We start from the raw sequence: 13062 nt of genomic DNA, 5'->3' as shown, positions 1-13062 counted from the left end.
ATATGACTTAAAGCAGAAAGGTAAATATTAAACATGACTAAACGCAGAAGGGTAAATCTTAAATATGACTTAAAGCAGAAAGGTAAATCTTAAACATGACTAAATGCAGAAGGGTAAATCTTAAATATGACTTAAAGCAGAAAGGTAAATCTTAAACATGACTAAACGCAGAAGGGTAAATCTTAAATATGACTTAAAGCAGAAAGGTAAATATTAAAATATTAAACATGACTAAACGCAGAAGGGTAAATCTTAAATATGACTTAAAGCAGAAAGGTAAATCTTAAACATGACTAAATGCAGAAGGGTAAATCTTAAATATGACTTAAAGCAGAAAGGTAAATCTTAAACATGACTAAACGCAGAAGGGTAAATCTTAAATATGACTTAAAGCAGAAAGGTAAATATTAAAATATTAAACATGAGTTTAAGCAGAAGTGTAAATCTTGAATATGATTTAAACCAGAAAGGTAAATCTTCAATATGACTTAAAGCACAATGGTAATCTTAATGAAAGAGAAAAGTATTTTGTCAGAAAGGTAAATCTTAATGATGACACAAATTGAAGTGAAAGTTATATAAAAGTTATATAAACAAGTATTGTGTCAAGAAAATACACAAACAAAATTCATTGTTTTATACAAATGTAGATTTTTTTTTTCAAAAGCTTTATTTTTTTTAAAGGCGCTTCCTTCGAAACAAAAAGATGAGTTTTTACACTATAAGTGATGAAATAAGTTAAAATAAGTCAAGCTATTGGCTTTGATTGCTAAATCGGGTAACTCGTTCCAGGCTCGAATGACATTTAAAATGTGTTGCTATATGACTGTACAACTGGTTAAAAAAATTACAATAGATATAATTAGTATAAGGAACCTATCTGGAGCAAAGCCACAACAAAGATTCTTGGGTTACGAAACCTTCACCAATTACAAATACCAAAAGCTGTGAACACAAAATACACTTAAATTTTAAGCACTTCTTATAGATCTATTATTTAGGAAAGCCATCTACAGCTAGGGCAAAACTCTCCAAGCGCGTCTTGGAAAATGCCAAATTGACTACTGCAACCAAAATCCTAGTCTACAATGTCTGTGTTGTGAGCACTTGTCTTTATGGCAGTGAAAGCTGGCCAACACACATGTGTCAAGAGCATTAGCTTTCACTTACGCTGCCTGAGACGCATAATGTGGATCACCTGAAGGGATCATGCCCCTAACCAGGACGCTTTGAAGCTGGCCAACATGAACAGCATCTATGCTCTCCTGACACAGAGAAGACTACGCTGGCTCGGACATGTCATCCGCATGCCAGATGGAAGAATCCATAAAGACTTCCTATATGCTGAGCTTGCGGAGGCAGACCCAATGGTCGCCTAAGACTAACCTATAGAGGTGTCTGCAAGCGAAACATGAGAACTGCTGGCATCAATGAAAGTATGTGGGAGAAGATAGCCCAAGACCGGACAGCATGCAGACAGACTGTGCATACTGGTACAAATTTCACCGAGAGCAAAAAAAAAAAAAAAACGAAGTTGCAATAGTCAAGAGAAAAAGAAAGCTGCCCTGTCATCCAGCCAAAGGATAGATGCATAAGTATGTACGAACAGTGGCAAACTCTGCCGCTCTAGAATGGGCTGATTAATCACACCAGATTCTGCCCCGCCTCAAAACGAAACCAATATCATTATTGACATTATATTGGTCCTAGCCTACGAAATAACATTTTTTGGGGGATAATGTTTTGATTTTTTTTCTGACAAATAAAATGTTTAGCTTTGAGAAAGAGAAAAAAAAAAAAAGAACAAGTCTTCAACATCATTCAGTTAGTCATCATATTTGACCTACTCAGTGACATGTCTCTCTCTTCTATTTGTCCAGGTTTTTTCGTTGTCGATGGTAAATTGTATTGTGAGACTCACGCCAAACGTCAAGCACAGCCCCCTGGTCCAGATATGGTGGCTGTTCCAGTCTACAGGTAGGTACACACCTGTTACCAAAAGAGCGAAACCCAAAATGTCAACGCTAGTCAAAGCTGCAGACTTAGTGCCATTCTGCACTTCTGTTACTGGATCATTTTTATATATAGGCGTTTTACAAAACCTCTATTCAAGTCAGAACTACATGGAAGAATCTGGGTGGGTGAAAAATGGGTGGACACGGATATCAAAAACGGCTCTAAGGATGTTCCTATACATTTTATAGTTGATGTAGCTTGTTGGCCATAACAGGGAAACTCTATTTTGACTTTTATAATTTTTCAAAATATACAAATACTTTTTAAATATTTTTTTTTTAAGTAGGTCTAGATCTAGATTCAACATCAGTTTTGAAAGGAGTATCACGTTCTTAAAAGGACTATCACGTTTTTGTAAGGACTATCACGTTTTTGAAAGGACTATCACGTTCTTGAAAGGAGTATCGTATTTTTATATCCTTTTCTTGTTTTGTGTGTGTGTAGTAGATGTTCATACGAGAAAAGCATTCAGTTTATTTTATTACACGAAGACTGTAGTCACGAGTAGGTCTCTTGCCGACCAAATGGAGCAAAATAACTTTTTTTGTCATTGGAGGCAACAGTGTGCTCTTTAGCGCGTTCTAACCAACAAGATTGCTCTTGAGGAGAATTTCAGAAAGGCGCCGCTAAAATGTCCCATCCGTCATTCTGTTCCTTACGAGGGCGATGCTCTTTCACTGTCAGTGTCGGTACAGAATTGGAACATGGAGGAATCTCTTGTGGACTCCGGCCTCGCCGGGAAAGGGAAAACACTGTTGGGGCTGTGTGTCACACTAAACGGATGTGAAAACTAATCAACTAGTCAAAAGTCTAGTTGATGGGACACCGCCAGAAGAGGGTACGACGAGGAGCCTATCTCTCGTTCCTGGCCTGTGGGTAAAGCTCCTTCTGTTAGGTGTGGTCATAAATGATCGCAAGCTCGATCCTTTAAAGGTACCGGAAATGAATTATCTCCCCTACTTTTTTACTCTTCTGTGTGGAAACTCAAAGCTACCAGAAGCCAATTTATTTTTTTAAAATCCTATTTACATTCTGTATCAAGCTAGTCCTAGACGTGTCCACCACTTAACAGGTACCAAGAGGTCACCTTGTTGTCACATTGGCACATCAAATATAAGAGAGGGGGGAGGGGAGATAAAAAAACGAAATGTATAAGTTAGGCTTACCAATTTACACTTTCAACCTTCAAATCCAATTTTGTTTAAAATTAAAAATTAAATTAGAAAAATGTCAATTAATATGCGGTAGTAACTGAAACCTATTTTGCTACATATATTTATCCAAGACCTTTGTTTTGAATCGGAGTGCTCACCTACACCACTAGCTATGTGCGAGAGTATGGTGCAGAACTAACAAAATTTGTTTTTAGAAATGAACTTTTTTTAAAAATGAAACGCCCTATGACTTTGTTCATATCCTAAATCTGGATGCCCCCCCCCTTTTTTTTTCACATATTTACCCCCCCCCCACACACACACACATACACACGGACACACACAATCTGTATTTTTGTTCCCATTTCCAACCTGTCTTCATTATGCCTGTCGGTAAAACTTCAAAACTGTCGTATGGGGAAAACATATAAATAAATACATATATATATATAAAACTGCCAGGCTGGTTTACAGAAGAAATGGGGCGACTCTAAAGGTAGAAATAGATTATTAGAGGGTTGGGTTTTTGTTTTCACTAATAGAAACAGCTGTTGTGTGCGAGACAGAGAGTGAACTTTTTTCTCTATCCATATGTGTGTGTATGTGTGTGTGTATGGCCGTTAGTTGGCTTAGAGTCACTTATATATCTTGTGTATGTGTTTAAGTCTGTAAGCATTAGATTCTGGGTGAATCATGACTTTGTCATCTGTCATACCGGTGAATCATGACTTTGTCATCTGTCATACCGTTATAGTAGCTGGTTGCCAGGTCTTGCTTTTGATATAATTTTGTTACAAAAAAAAATTGGGGGGGGGGGGGAGCTCTTACTTGACAGAAATCATTGAATTTCATTCCTTTTTGCTTGGTTTGAATAAATAAAACTACTTGTATGTTTCTCTTGAATAGGTAATTCTCAGGCTGGACGAATCTCCACAGTGAAGAGTTCTGTTTCAACAGTGAATGGTTAAGCAAGTGATCAGCCTATAAAGAAAAAAAAAACAACAGTTTTTTGTTTTAAAATTATTATCATAAAATTTAAACTTTTACCAATCACCAATTTCTACCTAGGAATTGTTGGTATACCCTCACCCATCCCCCCCCCTATGTAAGTCCCTCCCAGCAAAAGGTGATTTAGCTTCTTGCACCATGTAACTAGTAGATCTGCTTCATATGATTAGATCAAATCAACATGTAGAACACAAATCATCATTGATGCTTCTAGACTGGTAGTGTCCTTAGCTTAGGTACATGGCTGTAAAGCATGGATACAAAGTTTTTATTACTATAGTATCTATTACTATAATGTAAAGTGCAAATGTTTCTGTCATATAATAATAAAGGCTGTCTAACTGATGTAAGGTGTGTGCCATTATGGTTTTTGTTTTTTTAAATTTGTTCTCATGTCATAGAGAATTAGTGATGGCAGTTTAGAAAACTTATAACTCAATTTTTTCTTCATAACAATTTTTTTCAAGAATTATCATATAAGTATTTTAAACTGTTAAAACCCAGATAAAATTATCCAACCAATATTTGTAATGGAAGATATTTTTCTTGTAAGGAGTTATTGATCCCGTTCATTATGTATGACTTGTAAGGAGTTATAGAGCCTGTCTATAACTATTTGCATTGTCTTGTAATGTGATACAAATGCTCTCAGTTATCTTTTGGCTGCTGTTACATGTATTTGTGTTACTGTAAGGTACTAGTAAGGGACTTAACTAGTATAGGTCAGCTAGGTATATTAAGAAATGTGTGTTTCATGTAATGCCAGGATTTATTCTGATTGTATTGTGTCTGTCAGGCCTAAGTGAACAATGTCTGTCATGCAGGTACTGGGATAATCAACATATTTTAATGTTACTTTTGGTATTTAAAAAAAATATATATTTAAGTTTGTTTATTTAAATATTTTTTCATGTCATGCTAAAAGCTACATTTCAAAATCATTTTTTTTAAATTCTATTGTTTATTTTTTCCCCAATATAGAGAGTGCTTCTATTTTAAAATGATTTAAGACTTTAAAACTAATATTTTTTCAAAATCATTTGCAATTGTCAATTTTCTCTATAAAGAAGCTTTGTTGAAAATTGGAATATTAAAAAAAAACAAAAACAATGTACCCTCCCCCCCTAAAAACATGTTGACAAAAATATATTTAGTTCAATTCCTATTTCAAAGACATATTGACTTCATATTCAATCAAGTTTTAATATTCTAAAATAGACTATGACTTTTGTATGTCTGTAATGACATTAGCGTAAAAAAATGTGTAATATACATACACATGTGTGTTCTATTTTTGGTGTTAGACCAGGTTCGACTTTTTATTCTCAGAAAAAAAATGGATTAAACTTTAATGCTAAATTAATTTTACAAAACTGACAGACAGATATGTTACAGATATGTTAATTAATTTTTTTTAATGCACTTTTTTTTCCTTTATTCTTTTTTAAACTATACTAACAGAAGGAGTCAATTTTTTAATCTAATGTATATAGAAAATGCACTTACTCTTGCTCTTGTGGTATTTTTTAATACAAACATATTTACACATCTAGTCTACATTTGGTCTACCAAAAATGACACTTACTTACCTTGTATTTTGACCTTATTGAATACTAGACAAAGCATAGTGTCCAACTCTTTGGTTGTTATCTCAAACTCCAAACAATAGGCCAAAGTAAAACACAATCTGACGTTCACATTCATTAACAAACTCAAGTGACATAGCAAACATGGCACGACTTGACCCATGACCATTAGGAGTCCACATGGGCAAGTGAAATAATCAAAATTGGGATTTAAAAAATTTTAATATTTTTTTTTTACTAAATGCACTAATGCATACAGGATGACTCAATTAGTTTTTTTTGACAAACTTACCCGGGGGAGGGGGGGGGGGAATTTCAATATTCATGAACCGTGACCCGCCGGTGTCTTGTCACCCGTAGCCCACTAGACGAACCATTGAACTTTTCCAAAAAGTGATCAAACATCCTCAGTAGCTGAAGAATGGTTGATCAAACCCACTGCAGAAAATTATGATTTATGCTTAGACATATCAGCCTAACAAATTTCAAATATGTTGATAACAGACGCAAGTGCCTATACCAAAATTTTGCAAGATATGCAAGTGTAAGACTTTTATTATTTCATACTTCTGTCATTATTGGGCTGCTAAATGCCTCTATTTTCTTTCTCTATGTATACTCTACTCTCTGGTGCTAAGACATTTCAAGTTCTGTCACTGTCTTTTACTTTTAGTTGTCATTTATTTATTGACCTCGTGCACGATGTTCTCGCTTACTAAATCTATTTATAGCATACTCGTCATTCTTTGATTTGTTCAATATTTGTTTTATTTCTTTTATGTTCGTGTTCACATTTTTTAAAAGCCACGAATGAGTTAATAAAGAATATCTGATCAAGCGCAGACGATTTGTAGTGTTATTTATTGATGTTAGTGCTCCCCTTAGCAACCTAAGTAATACAAACAAATTACCTTCATAAATGTTTCAAAATAAAACAACAGACAATACAATGACAGGCTGTTTTGTTCACTACAAATGTAATGACAAACGATTGCTTAATAGGAAGATGGTAATGTCTTCAAAAGAATATAAGGTTAACCTTTTTGGAATAGAACAATTTTGCTAATTGCTGAAATTGAGAATTCAATGCCTAGTTATCTCTGCTGCCATGAATACACCGAACTATTTTGGAAAAAGACGCAACGAAGGAGAACCATTCTGAGAAAGGTTTGACTGGGTAGACTTTGAAGAGCTTACAATGGGAGATTTATTTTTTTTTGGGGCTTATTAGTGCATATTGAAATTCTCCGTTTCCCATTATTCATGATGATAACGACGAGATTAGGTCTGGTCAACTTGGATGTGGATCTAGGCCTATGTGAAGTAAGAATTTAAAGGTCGAACTAGTATGAATGTAACTCTTTAATAGACATTTTCGCATACATATGCAAAATCTCGAAACGTTCATAAGGTTACATTACATATTGATTTAAAAGAGACTATCATGAATTTATTATAGAGCGCAACCAATATTATCACACGGTCAATAAAATAATATATAACATAGTTTGAATTTTATCTTAAGATTCTTGTAGTCTCAAGAAACTGTGTTTGTGGATTCAAAGACCCACAAATGACTTAGCAATAGAACATACTTTTTTCAAACATATTCGCCTGTTGTCGAAACAAAAAACAGAAACATTATAAAATAATGCATCACCACCAACAAAGGAAACTAACACACACACACACACACACACACAACTTAGTTGACATGACATTGTGAAGAACATAAAATCAAACATATTTCTTAGCAAGAATGAAGTTATGTACCCAATACTTAGACGGGCTTAACAGCTAGTATTGAATTTAATTTAAAAAAAAAACCGGATGAAGCGCAGATACTATAAAGTAGATGCCCGTGTCGTAGCTCATGTCAGAGGTAGTCACCTAGAATAATAATTGAATATGCATCCTCTGTTTGGGACCCCTCAACTCAAGAAAACATTAAGAAACTGGAACAGACACAAAATAGAGCAGTGAGATTCATAACAAACGAATATTCACATTTGACTAGAGTAACACCTTTTGTAAAATCAATAAATTTAGAAAGCCTTCAGGATAGAAGACTCAAAAGTAAAGCAGCAATTATCATAAAACACTGAACCATAATCTTCAAATACAAAAACAAAATTTAATAAAATACTCAGAAAGACACAAAGATAAATGCACATTCCATGTGCTGTGACAAATTTGTACAAATGCTCCTTCTTCCCTAGTGCTATTAGAGCATGGAATGGGTTGCCTGATATAAGATAAGAGAGTGCACAAGAAAACGCTTACCATAGTCTGTATTATATAAGATAAGAAGATAAAAGAGTGGACAAAAAAAAAAACGATTACCACTCAGTCACCATATCATGGAGGCGAGGGGGGCTGAGTGGTAAAGCGCTTGGCTTCCGAACCGAAGGGTTCCGGGTTTGAATCGTGGTGAAGACTGTGATTTTTTTATATTTCGGTATCCATAGGGCACCTCTGAGTTGACCCAGCTCTGATGGATACCTGACATTAGTTGTGCTGGGCACATGACTCTGACGACACCCTCTTTAACCGTGGACCACAGAATCAGATGACCTTCGCATCATTTGCCCCATAGACCGCACGTCATAGTCACCATATCAAGTGAAATGGTTATCTTCATTTTCAGTGTTCAGAGCCGCCAAGAGGCCAAAGTTCAAGTCCGTAATGTTGATTACCTCCCGATTTACCTCACCCCCCCACACACACACAACCCACACACACACACAAACAAACATTTTAGACTATATCATATAAAAAAAGATGTCCTGTAACCTCCACATTAACTTAAATATTTTTTTTTTAAGTTTTTGGATGATGTCACCAACATGACATCATTTGACAGATAAAAAAATAATTCTTGAGCTAAATGATGACACCACTTGGTCTAGGTTTGTCTCATGACTGGACAACTGGACGGCGAGTTGTTTTTTTCTTCTCACATGGTAGTTTGGGACGCGCATGTCCACGTGACTCATCTTCTGGGTGACCTCAGCAGACTATTGAAAGACTGACTTATAGGGCACTGACAAGCAAAGAGAAAAAAAAAAATTAGCGGTGTTTAAGCCGATATTATGTGCCCCGAAACAATGAATGGTTATAACATTGAGTAATAGGAAGATATAAATTTAATAATATAAACAAATTGGCTATGCATGTAAATTATGTAAATAACAGTAACTGATTCAGTGTTTGTCCATAGCTCTATTATATATTTTAGTTATAAAGCGTGCAGGGTAGCGGACGCATAACACAACCATATATTTATATGTTCAATTACAATTACCCTTTCAATAAATAAAACCATGCAAGCTATACAAAAGCTATCTATATAGGCCTATAGATATATATGGCATGAAACTCAACTAAACATCCCATGATCCAATCACATTCACAGTAATAATTATATTTCTAAAAGAGAATATTACATTTAGAATCATGCACGGGCGTATACTAGACTCTCTATGTTGTTTTTATTTGAGAAATGAGTCATTGTAATCACAACAAATTTTAAATAAGGATCAATAAAGCAGTCGTATTTCTAATATATAGATTTATATCTACAAGGAAGCCAGTACTAATAAAGGGGAAACAATTCTAAAACTAGGCCCGCTATTCCATAACTTCATTAAATAGAGGACTTAATCGATATATGGACTAGATCTAATATTATCAAAAAGAATATTTTAGCTTATCCTGCAGAATTTATTGAGCTAGGGCCTAACAGGATTTATGATATTGGCGGTATTCGAAATGGACACAGGTCAGACTTTGCACTCTAATGAAAATAACGAGCAATTAGAAAAAATAAAAGTCAAACATGACGCGACCTGCTTTTAGACCAGTCCCTTGCGCGGTCGGCTTCAAACACGATGATTGGTATGTGGGACACTTGAAAATTGTCAACAAACACCGTAAAAAAATGTCAATCAAATGCCATAAATAGAGCTAACCTGGAACTCCCTTTAGAGCCGTGTGCAAATATTAAAAAAAAAAAAAAAAAAAATCCACACACAGGCCAAGTCCTTCCTGAGTGTTACACACACGAAGCGAGGCGAAAGTTAGAGGGCTGGGCTACCCTCGCGTTCACTTATTTGTTGTGTAAGGAGTCAAAAAAAAGGGATTTGATTTATTGAATACTTTATTACATTCTTTTAGTCATTTCACACCGACCAAAACAAATGTCTGTTTTAACACTGGAAGCGAAATTAGAACGTACTGATAGTTCAACGCCATGGGGTTTTCGTATGCAAGGTGGAAAGGATTTTAGTAGCCCGTTGACTATCCAAAAGGTAAGTAAACTTTTAACTTTCTGTTTTCACCAAGACAGGATCCAAGTGTAGATAAAGATCTAATCTAGATCTTTATGATAACATTTGATTCTTGCGTTTTTTCCCCCAATACCAAACTTAAACTAGATCTAGATACTTCATTTACATTTGTTTAACCGTGCTGAGGTGTGTTATTTACCTTGCAACCGCGATAGGCGTGTGTATGAACACGTTAATGCCGTTATAGGGCAGCTATGTTACCTGACAGCATATGCACATGGAAAAGGCAAAGGGCTTCTGGCTGTAGCCTGCTCCTAACCGTCTCTAGACGCAAAGGAAAGCAGAAACATTTAGAATCTAGATTTAGATCGACTAGAGTCTAGATCATTCTATGAGGCATCCCTAGAGTGCCCTAGACTAGATCTAAATTTTAGCACTCAAACTCAAGCCTAGAAGAACATGTATCCATCAATATATATAGACTTAATAGACCTAAACATAACTGACATAAGTTTATTTGGATAATATCGCAGAAGTAGTTCTAGGATAGTTATATAGGCCCTAGAGTCAATATATATAGATCTATAAGACTATAATAGACTCAAATATTGAATGTTCAATAATCTTTGTTTGATCTACTAGCCTATATTGACTATATAGATCTAGTTACCTAGTTGGCCCTACCTACAACAGAATTTTATGGCTTGATCTAAAATAGACTCTAGATAGACATCTAGCTCTACATACTATGTAATATAAAACAAATGTAGCACATGTAATATGGATTATTGATTTAGAATTGTTATTGCCAGTTATTGCCAGTGTTGAAGGTTGTATTGCGCTTGACACAGAATCTCCAAAATTTAAAACCCAATTCAAAGTTAACACAACGCGAGAGGGGCTAGGGGTCAAGAGGTGGGGTCGGTAAGATGTCGCTATAAATAACATTAATTTTATTTGAAGTAAAATGTCATTTAATTAAACTATTTCATCTGAATTCTATCCCCTCCCCAACTAAAACACACGTGAGAGATATGATTTGTGTGTGTGTGGTTAGTCCTCTACACTTCGTTCGAATTCGTCCGTCTTTTGTCTCCCCTGAAAGATGCCCCAGTAAGTACTAGTACAGTTAGTAGGTGGAGCTTAATGAATACTGATGATTAAGCAAAGTTAACTTCAGAAGTCAAAACATTGACACTTGAAGTGTCTATTTAAAACTCGCTTGAGTGTGGCAGTGTGTTTGCACTTATGTAGTGTCCAAACGAGAGTTTGCTGTCGATTATCTTTTGCCCTTATTGGAGCATCTTTTCCCCCCTTCGTATTGTTTATTTATCTCCCCTGATGAAATCCAGAAGCTATGCGGTTAAAAAAAATGGGGAAATATATTTATAAAGTCAAGAATGGCATTAATGTACGCACATTAGCCTTGTGTGATTCTGGTCATTATGTGACTCCAGTCTAACCTTACACAAGTCTCTCTTATCAGTTCGTTAGTCGGCACGGACTGCCCTGTCTCTGTTATTGTGTGTGTGTGCTCGGTTCATGTTGTTGTAATTACAGATGACGTGTGTGTGTTTGCACATTTGTGTACACACTGAGGTATTAGGACTAAACCAAAAAAAGACCTTCATCCTTCTAACTACACATTTGATAGCCTGAAGCTGAAAGAAAAAAGAGGGAAAGTTGCTCTTGTTTAAAATATAAAACAAAAAGTTGAAAGCTACATATGATTATATTTGATTATCTTGTATTATCTGAGTAAGTTTAATTCATACAAGACACAATCGTAATCCTTAAACCAAATCTGTCCATATGATGAACTTGATCAAGCAGCCGTCAGACAAAATCCCTCCCCCACCTTTTGTTTTGTAACACTTTCCGATGAGGTCGTCTTATCAAGATGTCTTTGTACATGCACAGTACGTTATGTATATTCAAAGAACGCAACAACAAAAATACAATTCCAGCCCTCTGACTATGCGCAACATTAGAAAACGCACAGACTTAACTTCATACTTGAAAGCGATATTGAACACACACACACAAAGTTGTATGAAATTTAAGCTACAAACAGACATTAAGATTTATCCAGATGAATTCTAACATGTTGTGAAATTGTGCTTTTTTTTAAAACTATTAATTGGTTAAAGAACTAATTCATTATAACACATTCACAGGTTCTCACATTGGCACTGTGTTTGAACTCACAACTTATAAGAATCATTAACGTCCATGCAATGAGCTCCTATGTAACAATATGGACTCTCCCTGGTCTCATGTTTTATTTTATTTTGTTTCGTTGAGTGTTTGGTTTTGGGCTGATGTGTGTGTGTGTGTTTGAGTTGTGCTAATCGTGTGCTCTAATCCGAAGTGGGTGTGTAGTTTGATTTTGTGTCGTGTAATCAATCGCGACAACGCTGAGTCACTGTCTCTTTAACGCATTGATGTGAGGCGGAACTCATTACTTGCCTTCTTAAGTAGGTCAAATAGTTTCTCTCCTCTGTTTCTCGTCTGCGTCTGCTCACTCGCATGAAGTCTTTTCAACAGGTGATGTTCATGATTTTCATTTTGGTTTGTACCTCCATCAGTCACGGCGACGTCCCCTTTCATTTTCTTCCATTTTCCCTGTGTAGGGATGTACGTCTGGTGACACAAAAGAGGAGCCGTTAACATGAAGTGAACGAGATGCACCTCCTTGACCCCTCTCCCCTGTTTCCCTACACTCATAGAAGACCATATGATCCGTAATTCGTTTTTTTTTTCAATTTACACAAAAACATTTTAGTAGGTCAATAGGTCAGGCTGTTCACACCACCAGGAGCGGGTCCTTAAGTTTTGGGCTTTTAAAAAAAAGGGGGGAGGTGGGGTGGAATGAGTCTGAAAGTAAACGCAGTACGCTGCAAACTAAATGATTTTGTCTTCTATAGAAATGATTCCGACAGGGCTAAAAAAAATTGAAAACTTAACGGCTCAAAAAATAATAAAATTCTGTCATAGTAGATCCATGGC

At 35.6% G+C, this 13062-nt stretch overlaps 2 protein-coding genes across 5 annotated transcripts in view; both read left to right on the top strand.

Moving 5' to 3' along the window:
- Positions 1-6606, top strand: part of LOC106056275 (PDZ and LIM domain protein 3-like) — a 41231-nt gene extending 34625 nt beyond the window's left edge. For both annotated transcript variants that reach the window (XM_056019415.1, XM_056019414.1), the window contains exons 8-9: positions 1881-1977; positions 4077-6606. In XM_056019415.1, the coding sequence (XP_055875390.1) occupies positions 1881-1977; positions 4077-4080 (101 nt within the window). In that variant the 3' untranslated portion in view covers positions 4081-6606. The remainder of the gene's footprint in view (positions 1-1880; positions 1978-4076) is intronic.
- Positions 6607-9788: 3182 nt separating this feature from the next.
- LOC106056279 (PDZ and LIM domain protein 7-like) overlaps positions 9789-13062 on the top strand; it is a 38696-nt gene continuing 35422 nt past the window's right edge. For 2 of the 3 annotated variants that reach the window (XM_013212940.2, XM_013212938.2), the window contains exon 1: positions 9789-10074. In XM_013212940.2, the coding sequence (XP_013068394.2) occupies positions 9964-10074 (111 nt within the window). In that variant the 5' untranslated portion in view covers positions 9789-9963. The remainder of the gene's footprint in view (positions 10075-13062) is intronic. The other variant, XM_013212939.2, reaches the window with a different exon arrangement.

Source organism: Biomphalaria glabrata, chromosome 2, assembly GCF_947242115.1.
Source record: "Biomphalaria glabrata chromosome 2, xgBioGlab47.1, whole genome shotgun sequence".
NCBI classification, from domain to species: Eukaryota; Metazoa; Mollusca; class Gastropoda; family Planorbidae; genus Biomphalaria; species Biomphalaria glabrata.
Note: the sequence above shows the minus strand (reverse complement) of the source record. Positions and strands in the feature narration are given on the sequence as shown.